General features: G+C 44.1%; 1 protein-coding gene across 1 annotated transcript in view; it reads left to right on the forward strand.

Annotated features, from left to right (window-relative positions):
• Nucleotides 1-20,624, forward strand: part of wnk4a (WNK lysine deficient protein kinase 4a) — a 61,866-nt gene that overhangs the window by 26,252 nt on the left and 14,990 nt on the right. Inside the window, 9 exon segments of the mRNA XM_048234064.1 lie at nt 2,827-2,999; nt 3,300-3,520; nt 4,566-4,723; nt 10,712-10,800; nt 11,841-12,060; nt 14,801-15,248; nt 16,535-16,710; nt 17,305-17,378; nt 19,602-19,737. Coding sequence (XP_048090021.1) covers nt 2,827-2,999; nt 3,300-3,520; nt 4,566-4,723; nt 10,712-10,800; nt 11,841-12,060; nt 14,801-15,248; nt 16,535-16,710; nt 17,305-17,378; nt 19,602-19,737 — 1,695 coding nt within the window.

Consider the following 20,624-nt stretch of genomic DNA (forward strand, 5'->3'; position numbering starts at 1 on the left):
GTGTGTGTGTGTGTGTGTGTGTGTGTGTGTGTGTGTGTGTGTGTGTGTGTGTGTGTGTTGGGCCGATGCTGATGTCTCCTCTACTTTCTAGTAAAAACCTTTGGCCCTGCAGTGCATGTGTGTTTTTCCCAATCGAGCAGAGACTCTGCATTCACATGTAATAAAAGACTCTGTGTGTGTGTGTGTGTGTGTGTGTGTGTGTGTGTGTGTGAGAGAGAGAGAGAAAGAAAGAGAGAGAGAGAGAGAGAGAGAGATTGGTGGGTGACGATTGGTGTGTGACAGATTTATGGAGTATGTGTCTGTGTGTATGTGTGTGTGTGAGAGAGAGTGTTATGCACATACAGAGACACACTCATTTTTAGGAGAGTTGCATTTGGGAGCATTGGGCTCCTTTTTCATGCCACATGTTTATTTACCTTAGTTAATGCCAGTGAGGGAAACACACTCTCTCTCCTTCCTCTCCTCTCTTTTTATCCTGCTTCTTCTCTCCTTCCCCACCCTCCCTCCCTCCCTCCCTTTCTCTCTCCACCTCTCCCTCTTACATAAGGCTCAGGAGCACTGGTGTGTGTCATAGCCCCTGTCCTTTCATGGCTGGGGTCTTCCTGCCCAAGCCCTCACACAGTCACTGCTCCTGTGTGTGTGTGTGTGTGTGTGTGTGTGTGTGTGTGTGTGTGTGTGTGTGCACCTTTTAAAACACCTTTTAAAACTGCTATTGGTCAAACCAGTAGCTAGTCCTCACACACCCCCAGAAGTGAGTCTCAGAAAGGAGACTCCGTTTCCATGTGTTAAGCTGTGGCACACAAACCAGAAAGCTTGCCCCGTCCTGCCAAAAGCAGGGCTACACACACACACACACACACACACAAACCACAAAGCTTGCCCCATCCTACCAAACACAGGGCAGGGATAGAAATGTTGAATGGACTTTATTATAAAAGCTTAGTAGTAAGCCTCCAGCATAACATAATACTGAAAGACAAGGTTACTCCAAAAAGTCCACTGGATTCCTAGTGTAACTGTAAAATCAAATTCATAATTAGATCTTTACAGCATATTTAACAGCATCATTTTGAACATTTTGAAAAATGTTGTGTGAGATTTGAACAAGAAATAATTAAAAATAAATACATGAATTAGTAAATGATATGAACATTGTAATGTTGGAAACAAACAAATAAAAAAAAATATCTAAATAAAGTAAAAAATATATATAAAGGAGAGTTAAGGTATATACTGTGTCTCTAGGCATCTATAGCACATCCAGTTGCTGACATGTTGCTTCTTGTTCCATTTGCCCTAGAGCAGTGTCTCTGATCTCTAACACCCAATTTTTAACTTGTCACACTTATTCATGTGCATGCACACACACACACACACACACCCACATGCATGCACTCACACACGCACACACACACACACACACACAAACACACAAAAAACACACACACACACAAACACGCACACACACACACGCACGCACGCACACACACACACACACACATGCATACAGGTTTTCTCCCCCTGAAGCAACATTACCCTCCTCTGTCATACAACCTGCTCAGCCTGCACTAGGAAAGCAAACTGTGTTTCAGCTTGTGCAAAATGCCAGAATTGAATTGAAACTGGCTCTTAAATTCCAATTCAGTTCTTGAATTTCACTTGCATTTCAATTGAGGTAGCAAACAGGAAGCAGAATTGCAATTCAAATTGTGTACAACCTTGGTTTCAGCAGATAACAAGATTAGTTACTAGGAGAACACGTGTGTACGTGTGCACGTACTATGTATGTGTGTGTGGTACAGTAAGAGAGAGAGGGTTTGAGTGTGTGTGTTTTATGTGCACATACATGTATGTTTGTGTGTTTGTGCAGTGTGTACATGTGCACGTGTAATGTATGTACATACATACATGTATGTAAGTATGTGTGTACGTGTATGTATATGTGCATGCGTATGCGTGTATGTATGTATATGTGTATGCGTGTGCGTGTGTGTGTGTGCATGTATGTATGTATATAAGTATGTGTGTGCGTGTACGTATATGTGTGTGTGTGTGTGTGTGTGTGTGTGTTGTGTTGTGTGTTGACTCTGAAGTGAGACTTTCTATGAAGTATTCCACCTTAAAGACACACACACACACACACACACACACACACACACACACACACACACACACACACACACACACACAGACACACGAACACAAACACACACACCCCACCAGGCCTGTGTGGGGCCCCATCATATTCCATCCCAGGCTAAAGCAGGCCATTCACTCAGTCTCTGGGTCTTTGCTCACAGAAATGCCTTTGTGGCCTCCATGATTGCCCGGCTTGCCTTACCTCCTCCATGGGTCTGGTCGGAAAAGCTTCCTCTCAGGGGCACGTTAGATGTTACCACTCAAGGAAAATGTGCCTGGTTATGTAACTGATGATGAAATACGCTGTTTTGCCATAAACACACACACACACACACACACACACACATACACACACACACTAAACACTAAAACACTAAACTCTGTGCCAGCTTAATTTGAAGTTTAAGGTGCCATCTCTGGCTTGAGGAGGAGTGTCTGAGATTTATGGCAGATTGGTCAGTCGTTTGTTATGTTCATCAGAGTGAATTAGGTATCATAATGCATCCTTAATACTGCATATCTGTTTGCAAGTGTCAGTTTGAATTTCTTCGAAATGCACTCCCCTATATGCGTATGGGTGTTTATTTGATTTGAGATGAGATGTATGACAGTGCGTGTGTGTGTGTGTGTGTATGTGTGTGTGTTTATGGCTGCTGATGTCTGATGTCTCCTCTACCCCTCTCTCAGACGCGTAAGCTGACCAAGGCGGAGCGTCAGCGCTTCAGTGAGGAGGTGGATATGCTCAAGGGACTGCAGCACCCCAACATTGTGCGTTTCCATGACTCCTGGAAGTCCACCGACAAGGGCCAGAAGTGCATCATTCTTGTCACTGAGCTCATGACCTCTGGCACCCTCAAAACGTGAGTGTGTGTGTGTGTGTGTGTGTGTGTGTGTGTGTGTGTGTGTGAGAGCATCATATCATGAATATTTGTGTAATGTTTTGGAAAGAGTAGTGAAATCAATTGCTTCCTTTTCGCTCCTTAATATCTTTTTATAATCAGTGATTACAATTCTTTCTGAGATGTGAACCATTTTTCCAAATGAAAGCCAAATATGGGATCTCGATATTATACTGAGCTTCAATGGAAAGCAAGATGGCATATCAGGCTCAGGAGCCAATCATGAAGCCAATAGCACCAACCTCCTGTTTCCTGTCCTAGGTACCTGAAGCGCTTTAAGGAGATGAAGCTGAAGCTCCTGCAGCGCTGGAGCCATCAGATCCTGAAGGGGCTGCACTTCCTGCACACGCGCACGCCCCCCATCATCCACCGTGACCTCAAGTGCGACAACATCTTCATCACCGGCCCCACTGGCTCTGTCAAGATCGGAGACCTCGGCCTTGCCACGCTGAAGAGTGCCTCCTTTGCCAAAAGTGTCATAGGTAACACACACACATACACACACACACACACACATACACACACACACACACACACACACACACACATACACACACACACACATACACACATACACACACACACACACACACATACACACACACACACACATACACACACACACACACACACATACACACACACACACACACACACACACACACACACACACACACATACATCACACAATACAATAATAATAATATCAATAATATCATCACACAATAATATTAATATCATCATCATCATCATCATCATCATCAATATTGGCCATCGACACATTATCCTGACACACACATAATACTCGAAAGGAAGTCCTCCACTGTCCTACAATGCAATATTGTTGTGTTTTTTGACAGCTTGTAAGGGAAGTTCAGTTGTGCACGGATATTTGTATTTAAAGGAAACAGCTACTTACAAATTGGTGTCTTTAGATTAGACTGACTGACCGATTAGACTGATTTTAATGTTTTTACAGTTTACATGCTACATGCACATGTTACATGCTAACATGCTACCTAATCTGGCCACATAGAGATATTTTACTTTTTTTTTTAACCAAATGTGTTCAGCAGGGCAGAAACTACTCTCTAATCAAAGAAGATTTAGATGCTATGATCAGTTACAAAAATGCTAAAAAAGCCATTAGATATTCAGAAGTAGTCCACAGTAAGGCCCAGGCTACAATGGAGCACTTCAGTTACGTGCTCAGTGTAAGCCTATAAGCTGGCATTATGAGGAGCGTTGTCCTGTAGTAAACTATACTTGTTATTACAGCCTTCGTAATTGTTTGTTTTTCTAATATTCCCTACTACCGTCCTTCACAACATCTTCCCTCAAATCCCAAGAATGGAGAACAACATACGGAAGCATGTCGTAACATAAACACAGAAAGCAGACGCAACGCAAACAAACACAAACGTGGTTATGCAGCAGCGTTATATAAACGATGATTACTAATTAGCGAAGGTTTGTAAACACATCCTGTTTTTGATTTAGTTTTTAATTTGTTTTCTTTCTGATCAGGAACGCCGGAATTCATGGCTCCGGAGATGTACGAGGAGAAGTACGATGAGGCCGTGGACGTGTACGCTTTCGGAATGTGCATCTTGGAGATGACCACCTCCGAGTACCCATACTCAGAGTGCCAGAACGCCGCACAGATCTACCGCAAAGTCACCAGCGTGAGTTTCAGCGTGTGGTGGTGGTGGTGGTGATGATAGCGTTGTTTTGTTCAGATCCTGTACAGTCTGTTCTTTTACATTTTATCTTCCTTTCCACGTTCCAGTGCTTTCTTGTCCTTTTCTGGGAAATTTGTGTTTTTTCTGTTCTGTTTATGTTAACATATAGGCAAAAAAGAAGTGCCGACTCAAAGTCCCTCTACATTTATTTCATCCAACATCCACACCCTCTCTCTTTCTCTTTTCTTTCCCTCTCTCCTTCTTCATTCCTTTTTTTCTTGATCACTCTATCTCTCCCCCTTTCTCTCTCTCTCTCTCTCTCTCTCTCCCTTTTCATTCCCCTCTCCCCCCTCTCTCTCTCTCTCTCTCTCTCTCTCTGTTTCTGTCTGTCTCTCCATCCATATCTCAGTGTGTGTAGTTGAACATGAGTACTGGAAGGACATGGAATCAGAACCATCTGTTCTCCTCACTTAAACCCTGGTAGGGGGCTTTCCTACTGCCGTTATAGGATAGTAAACATTTTCTGATCCACAAATCTCTCTGTCCCTTCCGTCTCTTTTTTTTCTTTCCCTCAATCTCTCTCACTCTCCCCCTCTCTCTTTCTTGCCCTCTCTCTGGGTTTCTCCTGCTTAGATCTGTCATACACTCTGCCTTTTTATTTCCTTTCTTTCTTTCTTTCTTTTCATTCTTTTTAAGTCTTATTCCTTTTGGTTATTTTATATACAGCTCTGGAAAAAATTAAGAGACCACTGCACATTTTTATGATGTCATCCTTCGGTTGCTGAGTGACATTCGATTGAGTTGATGGTTATATTCAAAATTAAAAGACAACTGCAAATTTGAATATGACCGTTAACTCATTCGAATGTCACTAAGCAACTGTAGGATGACATTTTTCCAGTGCTGTATATATGATGAAAGGACTAGTGAGGCCCTTGTTGTTTTTTAACGACTCAATTATTTTTCTCTCTCAATCTTTTGTCAATACCCCCCCGCCTCACACACACACCCCTTTATATCATTCACAATCCATCTCATTTCCTCAGCCCCTCGGCAAAAAGCAGTTTCCTGCCTCCCCGTGTCTCGTCCTGCTGACGAGAATGACCACAACCAGGCCCGTTCCCTAGTCCACTCTTGTCTTTATGAGTCAAGTATCTCACAACAGAAACGTGACCCTACATTCCTGAGGTCAAAGGGCAGGATGTGACACGTCCACCCCCTCCACCCAAACCCCCCGCGATGGCAGTTCCTAGTAATCTGTGCTGGAAGGGCGAGGAATTGGGTCATTTAATTTAGAAAAAGGCAATTTTAGTAATTTTTCTCAATTACTGCCCAATCGGGTTCCTTTTTATAACTAAGGGAAAATCACAGAGTAGGCTACAGATGGTCTGAATAGTGAGAGTCATTTCGTGTCCCAACCCACCCCTCCTGCCTCCAGCTTCAGATATGGATCTAAGTAAAATAAGCCATTGATTTGTTAGTAAGCTGGAGTCTGTCTGCAATCTGGCAGATAGCTGAAGGTCAAGGCCGTTTTCGCTGCAAGTCCAATTATTGAAATCACGTCGTTAGTCCACACCCCGACTCCAGGGCCCTCACCTAAGAGTTTTCTGAGCTTTATGTCCCCTTGATGGATAGAGAGGTGGAGAAAAAAGCTGACAGCCTCTCCTTTTTAAAGCCTGAAAAGTCACAAGATCCCAACTTGTCCCAGCTTGATCCCAACCCAGTGGGTAAATGGGGAATTATTGGGAAATGTTTTCTGCTGTTTACATGTTTAGATGTCCTTTCTTTTTACATGCTAAAATATGCAGGTCTCTCCTGAAATGTCTAGAATGCTTTTGAATGTACTATTCTGAGATGAAAAGTGAGATAGATGGGGATTGTTTGATGTGTACAAGGCACTCACCATGTGAAACGTGTGTTTACTACTCAATGAAGGGGTTACACTTTACTTTAGGTTTCTACATACAGTAAGAGTGACATGACACTGTCATAACCCTAACACTAACCCTAACCCTAACTTGTCATGACAAAAACCAAATGACACTAACCCTAACTTGACACTAACCCTAACCCTAACTTGACACTAACCCTAACCAAATGACACTCTGGCAGAAGCATTATGTCATAAACGTTTATGACTTGTTTATAATGTTTATGACGTTCATGACAGTTCATAAAGTGTCCGTGTAATTTTCACAACTTCATACATTTTCATTATCTTAATGAAGACAACTGACAGCCACCTGAAAAATGCCAATCTATCATCATTCAACTTGTTTTATGACTAAAAAAAGTCTGTCAGCATACCACCAGACGTTGTGCTGATGACTGATGCCTCCAACAAGTTGCCCCATTAGCCGGATGCTTATCGACAGGACATCTGTTTAGATTCTAAAAACATGTCCTCTCGATAAGCATCCGAAAGACTAACAGGACAACTGTTCAAAATGGTGTCATTTTGAAATGTTGAAATGCCACAGTGATGTTGAAACCATGTATTTTTCCCCCCAGAGGTTTTAAAACTAAGGCAGTGTCTCCCATACATATTCATGTCTTAAAGAACAAAGACAACTGTTGACATCCACCTGAAAAGGTCAATCTATTATCTGACTTCTTCAAGCCATGACTTTTTTTATGACCGAAAAAGTCAGCATACCACCAGACGTTGTGCTGATGACTTATCTAAACTTTTGAAGAAACATCCTAGAATTCCTGTCATTTTGAACATTTGCCAACATGTTGAAACCATGTCTCCGAGTTTTAGAACAAGAGCGTTGTTTCCCAGACCTGTTAGACCTGTTTAGATGTCCTTTGTCTTTACGAGCTAAAATATGCAGGTCTCTCCTGAGATGTCTAGAACGCTTTTGAATGTACTATTCTGAGATGGAAAGTGAGACAGTGATTGTTTGAGGTGTACAAGGCACTCTTCATGTGAAACGTGTGTTTACTACTCAATAATGAGTTAAAAAAGGGGTTACACTTTACTTTAGGTTTCTACATAAGAGTGACATGACACTGTCATAATCCTAACACTAACCCTAACTTGTCATGAAAAAAACTGAATGACACTAACCCTAACCCTAACTTGACACTAACCCTAATCGAATGACACTCTGGCAGAAGCATTATGTCATAAACGTTTATCACTTGTTTATAATGTTTATGACACGTTCATGACAGTGTCATGTACTGTAGATACCTTCGAGTAAAGTGTAACCAAAAAAAGTATAAAAGTGTTTTTCACAACTTAAGACATCTTCATTGTCTTAATGAGGACAACTGACAGCCACCTGAAAAACGCCAATCTACCATTATCATTCGACTTGTTTTATGACTGAAAAGTCTGTCAGCATAGTACCACCAGACGTTGTGCTGATGACTGATCTAAACTTTCATAATAAAACATAATAAACTTATTCTTCACAAACAAAGAACTCCACATCAAAATTGAACAAATATGAACACACCATGTATCACAATTCATAGTCAAGATCACGATAGCAATTCCAAAAACTCTAAACGCATTCCGTACATGCATTAAAAGACAGTAAATATGAATAGGTTATACATTACAGTTTATGATCAAGATGTCAACAGTAGTTCTAAAACCTTGGTGCAGGTCTACTCCACACATGTATCAAAAAGTCCATAAATCACAAATCACGGTAAAGATTACAACAGTAATTCTAAAATCTGGATGTATTCTTCATGTCAAAACTAAATAAGTCCTAACATGTTCAGTCAAATGTCATAGTTCATGGTTATTCTAAAATGTACTAAAATGTACTCCACACAACAACATATCAAACAGACCCATTGTTCTGAAGAACCACAATAGGCTACAAAAAACTACAGAAAAGGTGAAAGGTCAAAATCTTTGTTGAGACCTGGATGGCTAGTAGCTCTCAGCGAATAGATCCAGTATGTCTCCCTCTGTTTGAGGCATTTTATTTTGTCCCCACCCCTGGCATCAAGGCGACATCCTAGTCATTTTGAACATTCGCCAACATGTTGAAACCATGTCTCCGAGAGGTTTTAGAACTAGAGCGTTGTTTCCCAGACCTGTTAGATGGGGTCAGTCATGTCAGCCACTGCTGTCAGTCTGAAAATGACAGTGTGTGAATGTGTCCAACTGACATGTCCACAAATTTCATGATATTTTGGTCCAAGTAATATAAAATAATATTGTTTGATGCAAAATAGTATCATATTAATTATGAAAATTGCATAAAACACGTTTTTTTTTTTTTTCAAAAGTGCACTTGGTCACATGGACCTTGTTCATTGTCAGTTGACCACAGTGTATGTGTGTGTCTATGGCTGTTTTGTTGGAGGGCTTCGGAGTAAGTTGTGACGAAGCTGATGTGGGGAGGTGAGGTGTTGACAAGCTATACATTTGACACACTGGGCTCGCCATCCCGGGCTGGTCGGCAGCCACGGAGAGAGTTATAACTGTTTTGACAATGACGTCTGTCCGTCAGCCTCTCCAACTCGGCCAGACCAAAGGCAAACAGGAGTGCTTGAGGAGGACGAAAGGCCAGAAACGTCCAGCCTCTAAGGGGTGGACGTGTTAATTGTGACTGGCGGTCACCCGTCATTTGCTGTAGGCCATGGCATGAGGTTGAGATGCCCCATGAATCGAAACACCTGGCGAAAGAAACACATTACCACAGAGGGCTAATGATATTTGGGTGAGTGTGTGTGTGTGTGTGTGTTTGTATGTGTGTGTCTGTGTGTGTGGCAGTTAGGTGAGTGAAAACCAGCAGCCATGAAATAAAATCCTAATTTATCGTCATGCTCAGCCCTCCTCCCAAAGAGACTCCCAAAGGCCAGACTTTGTTTTTGATATTATAACGTGTTTGTTTGTGTTAAAAACACTCTCCTCCAGGGTAGCCATCATGTCTAAGACCGGTTCATTTTCTTTGGCACATGGGCCACAGCTAAGAAAGTGACTTTAGTCGGGAAACACAAGCACGTGCAGAGGACCAGACTCCCTCACGCCGAACAGCATGTCTAATGTAACGTTTGCCAGTCCTCATGTTTTCCATCTCCTAATCCTGCTCGTCAGAATAATTCAGAGTTGAGTTGGAACGATATACAAGTAACCGAACATATACAGTATTTACGCACAGGGATTAGCTTCAGCTTGGAGTAGAAGTCAGCAGGCCCCATAGTGTGTTTGCGTGTGTGTGTGTGTGTGTGTGTGTGTGTGTGTGTGTGTGTGTGTGTGTGTGTGTGTGTGTGTGTGCGTGTGCGTGCATGTGGGCCCGTGTATACGTGCGTCACAATATTTGCGGTCTGATGAAATGTTGATGTTGGCCACAGAAGGTTGAGGTGGGACCCTATTGCTTCCTTATCAGTGTTGTCACAGGGCAGGAAGTCCTCCACTATCCCACAATTCACTGTCACAGACTGAGACCCAACATGGCCTCTTCTGTGAGACAGCCTCTTTTCATGTTGTAAACATTGTGTGCATCCTGCAGGAAACATACATCAGACAAAATAAGACAAAAAGACTGTTTTGGGGATTTCAGTTCAAAGGCTGCAGAATAAACAAGGGGTTGTTCCAAGTTACACAGTGTAGTGTCTAACCTGGATAAGTTAACTCGGGGTAGGCCAAAGTAATAAACCTCCTGAAAGAAGAATCCTATGGCCTTGTTTAGCTATGGACCCTTTCAAGAGAGTTCCATTATCAGCATCATAGTTGGCCCCACAAGACTTCCTTTTTAACATTCCATATGTTCTCTTAATGTAGAGGAAGTAGATTGGGGCCCAAATAGAACGTTCAAGCATTGTTTTTGTTTTTATTGATGAAAGGGTCTATAGGATGAAGCCTCAGTGTTCCTCTATTAGCAGATTACCACTCACTCTGAGTTAAATCGTCCAGGTTTGTCACAAAACTGCCAGGTGACCTTGACCTGACCAGGCTTTTGTGTTGCTCTTTTGAAGGTGATTGACAGTTGGCTGATCTCTTCATTTTCCTGTCTCCAGGGTATGAAGCCAGACAGCTTCTTCAAAGTAAAAGTCCCTGAACTGAAGGAGATCATCGAGGGCTGCATCCGCATGAACAAAGATGAAAGGTACATATTTCACCATCTGCTTCTAACCCAGAGACATGACACCAGAGCATAGATTGGTGGTGTGGCATTAGTGGATCATGATTCATGTCACATTTCATGGAATAAACAATAATGTAGCCAATAATTTTAATACATTAAAGGACACTTTGTATTTAGTAGCACAACAACTATGCTGGTCATATTGTAGAGCAGACCTGCATGTATGGGCAACATTCATCTGAGCTCAATATTGAATTGAATATTGAGCTTGTACTATATGGTCTCATAGGGAACATTACTTGGTGCATTTGTTAATACTAACAGATTAAGAACAAACATAAACATTGCCTGCCATTACAGATATTAGTGTAGTAGCTAATTACTTCATGCTAAGTGCTAAAATTGAATTGGTGTAGGCTACATTTAGGCAAAGTTGTACTTGGCTCTTTAGTAAATGTCTCCTTCCAGATGCCAGCGTAGCCTTATGAATGTGGAGGTTCACCGTGTGTTTGTTTGTTTAGTAGGCCCATGTGTCTGCAGCTGAGGGGTCAATCCAAGACTCTCTCTGGGGCCTCTCTAGCACTGGCGACGCTAAGCTAACGCTACGGGCCATCAGGGCCAATGCTGACTGTTTGTTTTTATACTGTAGCCTACAAACTACATCAACAACTCAGACTTTGGATTGCAGTACCTCGGCTAACTCTAAGCTAGCACTGTGCAACACACTGTGATCACTTCTCTATACAAGACTTACTGTAACATTTTCTGAGCTGCACAAGAAATAATATTGCAAGAATATGTCAATTGGCAGCATTGGGAGTATAGGGGTGTTTATTCTTTTATGAACAGTTTATGTACAACATTTGCATATGTGCTACTATTCGTCTGTATACTAAGTGTTACGTGTGTGTGTGTATTTGTAGCCCACATGTATTATATATGAATGCATATGTCTTTTTTATATCATACACCACTATGATCCTGGTGTGTCTTGTTTTGTGTTCTGAGTTCTGTGTACCGAGTTCTGTTTTCTGAGTTCTGTGTTCTGTGTTCTGACACAGGTACACCATCCAGGACCTTCTGGAACACTCGTTCTTCCAGGAAAACACGGGCGTGCGCGTGGAGCTTGCCGAGGAGGACGACTTGCACAAGGCCAGCCTCAAGCTGTGGCTGCGCATGGACGACACCAAGAAGCTGCATGGGAAGTACAAGGACAACAACGCCATTGAGTTCCTGTTTGAGCTCTACAAGGACGTCCCTGAGGAGGTCGCCCAGGAGATGGTGAGTTCCACGGACAAACGTGTTGACTAAGACCAAAACTAGGGTGCTGTTGACAGTCTTTTCAGATAGGAATAATAACATACATAAAATAAAAAACACACAGAATGCGACATTGGGCTGTTCTTCCCAGGAAGTCAGATAGTCTCTGTACCAGGCTTGGTGATCTCCCATGGAAAATGAGGACTAAACCTGTTGAACTAACTATTGGCGTAGTTCACCCCAGGAACCCTGCTGGAGATCACATAGGCTCAGAGCCTCTTGGCAGGGATTGGTGTGATGCCAAGTATTTGTATCCTGAACTCCTAAAAATCAATCAATACGTTTCAATTTTCCTGAGAGGAACATTGTGAATGTCAGTAATCTCTCAGTTCATCATGCTCGTGTGCCAATCCTAATTAGCTGGCCGTGCCTGACGGAGCTGGTCAAGGGCACTATACCCACTCAGTGACTTTACACCAGTGAGCTTGACCTCAGAGAGAGAAATGGAGAATATGGAGTAGGATTGAATATCTATGCAGTTTACTCAGAAAGCCAGTGTTTATGGTTTCAAGGTTGGTCGTACTGTGTACTGACCCAAAGTCCCCATTACGAGACTACACAATCTATACTAGCTGGGTGGGGGCTGGGTTGGACCTCATGGGATGTAGGGTCACTGGTTCAGGGCTGCTACCAGTTCCAGAGTCCAGTCCACTACTGTTTGTCCTGCTTTGTAACCTCAATGTCACCTTGGAAACATCAGAACGTTCCATTTTAGAAGGGTTCCATCCCAGGCAAAGATTCTATGTTTAAGGTTCAGGAAAGACACGGAAAGGGAAAAGACCTTTATTTACACTGGAGCTCAGAGAAAATTCCACAGTCTAACCATAATCAACATTCATACATACATACATACATACATACATGCACACACACATAGATACATACATACATACATACATACATACACACACACACACACACACACACACACATACATACATGCATACAACGTCCACCTTGTTTCAGCTGCTCACTGTGGACTAATGTACCTAAAGGTTCGTTACCTCTTCTCTGTGGAGAGATTAATGTTTCACCACGTATATCTGACATACCACTCACGGTGTCTGGCTGTTCTTTAAATGTGTTGCAGCCCTCTTCATTCAGGGCAGTAAATCATTTAGAGGAGACCTCTTTGACTCTACCCTTGTTGACCCTTCTGTTTCACACAGAAACACACACACACACACACACAAACACACACACACACACACACACACACACACACACACACACACACACACACACACACATACATACATGCATACATACACACTACTACTACTTCTTTCATTATCATAATCATTTGATTATAATTTGACCATAATCAACATTCATACATACATACATACAGACATACATACATACATACATACATACATGCATACATACACACACACACACACATATTGACTTGCACATGCACATTCATATTCACACACACACACGAGAAAGCCGCAGGCACATATGTGTATGTACACTCACACACACACACACACACACATTCTTCACTGCTCATATCCAACTCCTGCAGGTGGTACAAGAAAGGCACATTCCGATTTGAAAGTAGAACTTTTTGGGGTTCCTGTTTAATTGAGAACAGGTCAGAGAACCCGTGCTCTGCGAGTGTGCTGAGATCCTGCTGGGTTATGGCCTCAAGTAGTCTGCAAGGTTAAGTGAGGGATTCAAGGACACAGGAGTCAAGCCGTCCATTATCGCTGAAACCTGATCGCCGTGGGCCAGGGAAGAGAGAGGCTGCACCTTTAATAATAAAATGACTTCCAGACAGAGAGAGGGGAGAGAGAGAGAGAGAAAGAACGATAGAGAATGATAAGAGAGAGAGAGAGATGGACAGAGAAAGAGAAAGATAGAGGTAGGGAGAGGATTACAAAAAAGGCAGACAGACCTTTGTCCTGTATGTCCAGGTCAAGGTCGTCCTTAACGAGTCCTTTTCACAATACTTTCTTTCTTCCTGGCCTTCTCTCACTTTCGCTTGTCGTCACGACCAAATTTATTCGTTTTTTTTTTTTCTATGGAGGCAGCGGCGGGTTGCAGAGGGGCCACGTGTCGGGGTTATCACGTTATTTTTTAACCACCCACTGATGCGGCGATGTGGGATTTAGGACATGATGAGGAGATGCTGATTGTCGCCATGGTAACAGTGGACCGCAGGTTACAGTATATGCATCCCTATCACGTGGGGCAGCAGTTACACTGCGGGGGACAGGAACGTGTGTGTAGTTCCAGCCGGGTTTTAAACAGACCAGACCCTTATCTGGGCCGAACGTGGCCCACCTCTGCCGTGTGTCTGCTGGAGCTGGTGCCAGCTTTCAGAGCTTCACATGCAAGTGGATGATTGCACACGTGAAGCCCATTTAGTGTTCACTGTAAAATAAAACTGACTGGTTGATTGAGGTTTGCAGGTGTGTAGAGAAAATGTGTTGACCTTTACACGTGTACTGAACAAGCCTTTCTTTTTCGTGCTCTGTTTTTATTTCTCTGGTCCTATTTCCTCCCCCTCATCTCATCTCTCTATCTGTCACTCGTTCTTTTTGTCTCTCCATCTCTCTCTCATCACTCTCTCTTTTTCGCTCTCCATCTCTCTCTCTTTCTCTCTCTTTCTGTGTCTATCTCACCCACTTTCTCTCTCTCTCTCTCTCTCTCTCTCTCTCTCTCTCTCTCTATCTATCTCTCTCCTTCTCAGGTGGTGCTGGGTTTCGTGTGTGAGGCCGACTACAAGCTGGTTGCCAAAGCAATGCGGGACCGCGTGACGGCCATCAAGCGGCAGCGAGAACGCCAGCGTCGCCTGGCCGAGGAGCAAAAACGCCGTGACACCATCGAAGAAGAGCCAGAGCCTCTCTCCCCGAAGCCCATTAGCCAGCCGATGCAGAGCCCCTCCCCCTTACCACCTCCAACCCCGCCCACACCCACACCTTCCACTCTGATGTCACCAGACTCCGCCCTGTCCATGATTGGTGGGCCAGTGGACTCCGCCCTGCTTGTGGTCAGTGGGTCGGTGGACTCGGCCGTTTCCATGGTGAACAGTTCGCTGGACTCTGGAATGATCGGGGGCTTCCCGCAGGAGGAGAGTGAGGAGCCAGAGGCCGACCAACACTTCCACATCCGACATGTCATCTGCTCCTCAGCCAACTGTGAGTCTCTGACACACACACACACACACACACACACACACACACACACACACACACACACATCACTATCACGCACACATCACTATCACACACACACGCACACACACACACACACACACACACAATGTATGTATATGTATGTGCATACATACATCACTATCACACACACACACACACACCGACAGAAAAGATTGCCCCTAATACCCCTGTCACTCAAGCTACAGTAATTTACACGCCTTAAATGTTACGAGAACATCTCTGGTACAAGATGTCCCTTACACAGCATGAGAGCATCAGGTTATCCCCCTCGAGTGCCTGAAGACAGCTGCTCGTAGTTTGGGTCCTCTTCTTCATCCTCCAAATGTTCATCTTCCTCTTCACAGCAGAGGAGGAGATAGGCTGTAGTGAAGCAAACGAGCTGCAGAAGTTTGTGTGAAAAACAAAGCCATCATTTGTGGCCGCTGGCAAAGGGCTGGTGTTGTGCTGACATTCTTTCCCTTGTGGTGTGGCCGGCTTGGGCTGCAGCACTTCTATGTTAAGCCATGAGAAGCGTAGCGAATTCTATTGCACACATGAAAAAAAGATATTGTGTTCCGGGGTTTCACTGTTTTAGACACTTCTAGGTCAAGTTCTCCCACTTGAACCTCACAGTTAGCGAGGACACAGATGAATGTCCACAGCCTGTCTGATATGGCCCTGATATGGCTCCAAAATGGCCCTGATATGGCTCCAATATGGCCCTGATATGGCCCTGATATGGCCCTGATATAAACTGGATCTGATCCTGAGTCTTCAGCTGTGTGGTATCACGCTTGTTGAGACCAGCTGGGTGCTGGTTCTGGTTCTTGTTTGGGGCTTGAAGCGGATCCCTGACTGACGCTTCCTCTGGAGAAGATCCAGTCGTGTTCATTCAGAGCCAGCTTGTGCATCCGGGTTCTGAGAACACAAGGACTTGGTTTCCGAGTGATCGCGATGTTCCGAGTTATCGGGATGTTCTGCCAGGGACCTCACCCAGTTCTCTTAATGAGGATTTGGTCCAGAATCAGAGACATCACTCACACCTGATTGGTCGGTCAAGTGGTGTTCTACACACAAACACAAACACAAACACAAACACACACACACACACACACACACACACACACACACACACATATATCTGTAGGGTTTAGTTGCATTGTTTTTTTTTTTTTTCATATTTTGTCTTTATTTATTTATTCTTCTTCTTTATCTCCTCTCTCCCTTTCTCTCTCTCTCTCTCTCACTCTCTCTCTCCATCTCTTCAGCGGACTGTGAGACAGACGGCTATCTCAGTCCTTCCTGTCTCCAGGACCCCTTAGAGATGTCCAACAGCGTCAGCAGCACCCCGACGACCCCCTACAGCCCTCAGATTCCACTTCCTGTACCTGCCCAGTCTATGCCAGTGCCAGGCCATCCAATGCCTGCCCTGCGCTTCCCTTCGGTAAGGCCCTCATGGGATTTGTAGTCTTAATTATTGTCATTGTCAATAATTGTCATTATTGTCAGCTTATTTGCTGCCTTCCCCAGAGAAGAGTATGAAAGTATGAAAGTCCATTTGTAGTCCAACATAACTTTACTTTTCTTGCAATAGTGAATAGTGTATTCAGTACAAATTGCAGGTTCACAGATGTAGTAACAACAAGTACAAGTGCATCGTGGAAGTTAGAGTCACCGGAGACACAATGAGACACACGGTGCGAGACACAATGAGACACACGGTGCGAGACACAATGAGACACACGGAGCGAGACACGGAGTGAGAAACAGAATGAGACACACATGCAGAAAACATAAACACTCCTCTGCCTCACGTGCCAACGCTGCTGGAGAACTATGTAAGCTACTACAAAGTAACACTTTTTCTCTCTCTCTCTCTCCATCCCCTCTCCCTCATGCATCACTCCCCCATCTTCTCTCTCTCTCTCTCCATCCCTCTCCTCTCCCGCCATCCCCTCTCTCCCCTCTTTCTCTCTCTCTCTCTCTCTCCCCATCCCCTCTCTCTCTCTCTCTCTCTCTCTCTCTCTCTCTCTCTCAGAGCATTGCGGTGTCCACTAACACGGACCGGGCTCAATCCGGGCTCACCAGTGGCTTCAATTCACCTGGTGACAGGTATGCTCGTCCAACACCGCCGACCCCAGATGAACCCTTTCACAAAACCCCACACACACACACACACACACACACGCCTAATCTCCCCAACCCCTCCACACGTACCCCCAGCCCTACTGCAGTGTGTTGGGGCGAGTTAAGGGCATCTGGAGAGTGTGTGGGCTGGCGTGAGTGTGTAGGTCCCACCAGGATTGTTTGTCCAGACTTTGTGTACTCGCAGCGTTCAGTATCGAGTTATGCGGGGGAATAAGGAAAGAGAGAGAGAGAGGAATGGCTTTGTTCTCTGCAGGAGTGTGTGTGTGTGTGTGTGTGTGTGTGTGTGTGTGTGTGTGTGTGTGTGTGTGTGTGTGTGCATATGATGTTGTATGAGTTTATGTTTATCCTTTGTATGTGTCTGTGTGTTTGGGGTCATGGTTAGTGTTTGTGCATTAGTTGTGTAGTTGTGTGTGTGTGTGTGTGTGTGTGTGTCTGTCTGTCTGTGTCTGTGTCTGTGTCTGTGTCTGTGTGTGTGTGTGTGTGTGTGTGTGTGTGTGTGTGTGTGTGTGTGTTAGTGATTCAATTTAAATCTGTTTTCTAAATAACAGTGACAATTGGTAAGGGTATTTCTTCTCACAGCTCAGTGTGGTTCCTCTGCGCCATCCCTCGTCCTTTAAAAACTCACACACACACACACACACACACACACACACACACACTCACTCTCTCTCTCTCTCTCTGGGCACAGTCTGGTGAGCACGATGGTCACTAATAAAAGCCTCTTTTCAAAACATGGTATCCATCGCGTTCTGTCTTGCCTGACAAACAAGCCTCTTCCTGCCTGAGCCAATCCAGTCGGCCTCTTCGAGGGAGGGATGTGTGTGTGTGCGTGTGTGTGTGTGTGTGTGTGTGTGTGTGTGTGTGTGTGTGTGTGTGTGTGTGTGTGTGGTGTTCAAAATGACTTTGATTGAATGCATACAGTTAAGCCTAAAGTTATTAGATAAATGAATATATTTGGCGCAGGTATGAATACTTAAATTCTTACTGCATTCAGTGATCGGTATTAGTTTTGCACATTTCCATGTTGCCTAAATGCACTTAACGACGGCAGGCCTCAGTCCAGGGTACTTTGAGAGGGCGTCAGTGGGAGTGGAGCTGAGGCAAGTGTAATAACTCACAAAAAATGTGTTTTTGCGGAATTCACATTTGGCATTTCAGAATTAGGCAATATCCGAATGTTTTGACTTTGGTCACCATGGGATACATCGCCGCTGTCTCTGTCGCCTAAAAGACACGCCTCTTCCTGTTCGAGCCAATCAGGCTGCCGAAGGGATGGGGTGTGGTGGGAGGTGGGTTGGCAGGGATAGAGAGGGAGTGTGTGAGTGTATTGGGGGGGGTTGGTAGTCCTGTTAAAGTCCTGTTAAAGGTGGGCACGGGAGGCCCTGCCAAGCAGTAGGAACGCCCGTAAATGTTTTGTTGGTCTCGACGGAGTGCTTGTTGACGGACAAATGTGAAGCTCCGATTCCCGCTCCGCTTGGTCTCAAGACGCCTACCTAGTGCAGCTTAAATAAAACTACAGAGATACAATTAGCTCCTGAGCAAAGGGAACATGATGTTCCTGGAGAGAGCAAGAGAGAGAGAAGGAGTGCAGAGAAAAAGAGAGATAGAGAGATAGAGAGAGAGAGAGAGAGAGAGAGAGAGAGAGAAAGAGAAAGGGCTTAGATAGAGAGAGAGAGATAGAGAGAGAGGGAGAGATAGGAGAGAAAAGATGAGGGCTTGATAGAGAGAGAGAGAGAGAGAGAGAGAGAGGAGAGAGAGAGAGAGAGGGAGAGATAGAGAGAAAGAGCCCCAGCTGAGATAGAGAGAGAGAGAGGGAGAGATAGAGAAAAGAAAGAGGCCGACAGGGAGAGAGAGAGAGAGGGGTGGGGGGAGACTCTATGCCAACTACAAACCTGTTGTCACTTTAACGGTCAGCATTAGGCAACACTAGACCCAATGTGGTATCTGAGAGGCTCCAAAGTCTTATTTAACTCTCATTTGGTAATGTTAATGGCCAAATATGGGTATACTGTGCATACATAAGGTGATCTTGATAAGGAATGATCTTATTTATCGTTGAATGAGAATATTTATGATTGTGTTTTTTGCATGCTATGGTGTAGTGGTCATTCCTCAACAAAGCATGTACCTGAGGGACGGCCAAGGGCGCCATGATTACATGAGTCCATGTCTCTTATCTTCCTCTAGTTATGCATCTGATGTGACCTCTGGCTTGAGTGATGGGTACGAGGGCCAATCAGAAAAGGCCAGCAAGACAGCCGCAAGGAAGACAGCAGCGAAGCTGTTCAGAAGGAGGGCAAGATCCCGCCTCCGCATTACTGGGGTAAGAGCAAGTGATCAATCTATCAATCAATCAATCAATCAATCAACCAATCAATCAATCAATCAATCAATCAATCAATCAATCAATCACTCAATCAAGTAATTAGTCTGGCAGTCAATAAAAACAGTTGTTAAGTAATTTGCCCATCATCCAACCAATGGACATTTGTAATCAATTAGTTAACTATTGGTTTACTGTTTACTGAAGAGTAGTATGAACCATTTAATACATAACTTCAAATTTGTAGCACTTTATAGTGCTTCAGATAAGGCAAAGAACAAAGCCAGTCAGCTTTCATTCTCTCTTTTTCTCTCAGTAATATTAACCTCTCATGATTTAGTCATTATGTAATGGCCCAGCCCAGACCATTAAAGACATGCGTAGATAACCTTCTCCCACTGTGTGTGTGTGTGTGTGTGTGAATTTGTGTGTGTATTTGTGTGTGTGTATGTGTGTGTGTGTGTGTTTGTGTGTGTGTATATTTCTGTGTGTGTGTGTGTGTGTGTGTGTGTGTGTGTGTGTGTGTGTGTGTGTGTGTGTGTGTGTGTGTGTGTGTTTGGTGTGTATAAAATGCTGGCTGAGAGAATAGTGGTGGTTACGAAACACCAGCATCTGAAAAGGAACAGATTGGATTTGCTTTCATTCAGTATCAATGGGCCGTAAGCCCAAACAAACATGCACCCACCCACCCACCCACCCACACACACACACACACACACACACACACACACACACACACACACACACACACACACACACACATAGAACAGAACATAAGGAAGCCATCACTTACACACACCCAGAGAAAAACACACACATTTAACTACCCCCCACCCCCACCCAACTCTCACACAAACTTTCTCTCTCTCTCTCCACAAACACACACA

The sequence above is a fragment of the Alosa alosa genome, chromosome 22 (genome assembly GCF_017589495.1).
Source record: "Alosa alosa isolate M-15738 ecotype Scorff River chromosome 22, AALO_Geno_1.1, whole genome shotgun sequence".
NCBI classification, from domain to species: Eukaryota; Metazoa; Chordata; class Actinopteri; order Clupeiformes; family Clupeidae; genus Alosa; species Alosa alosa.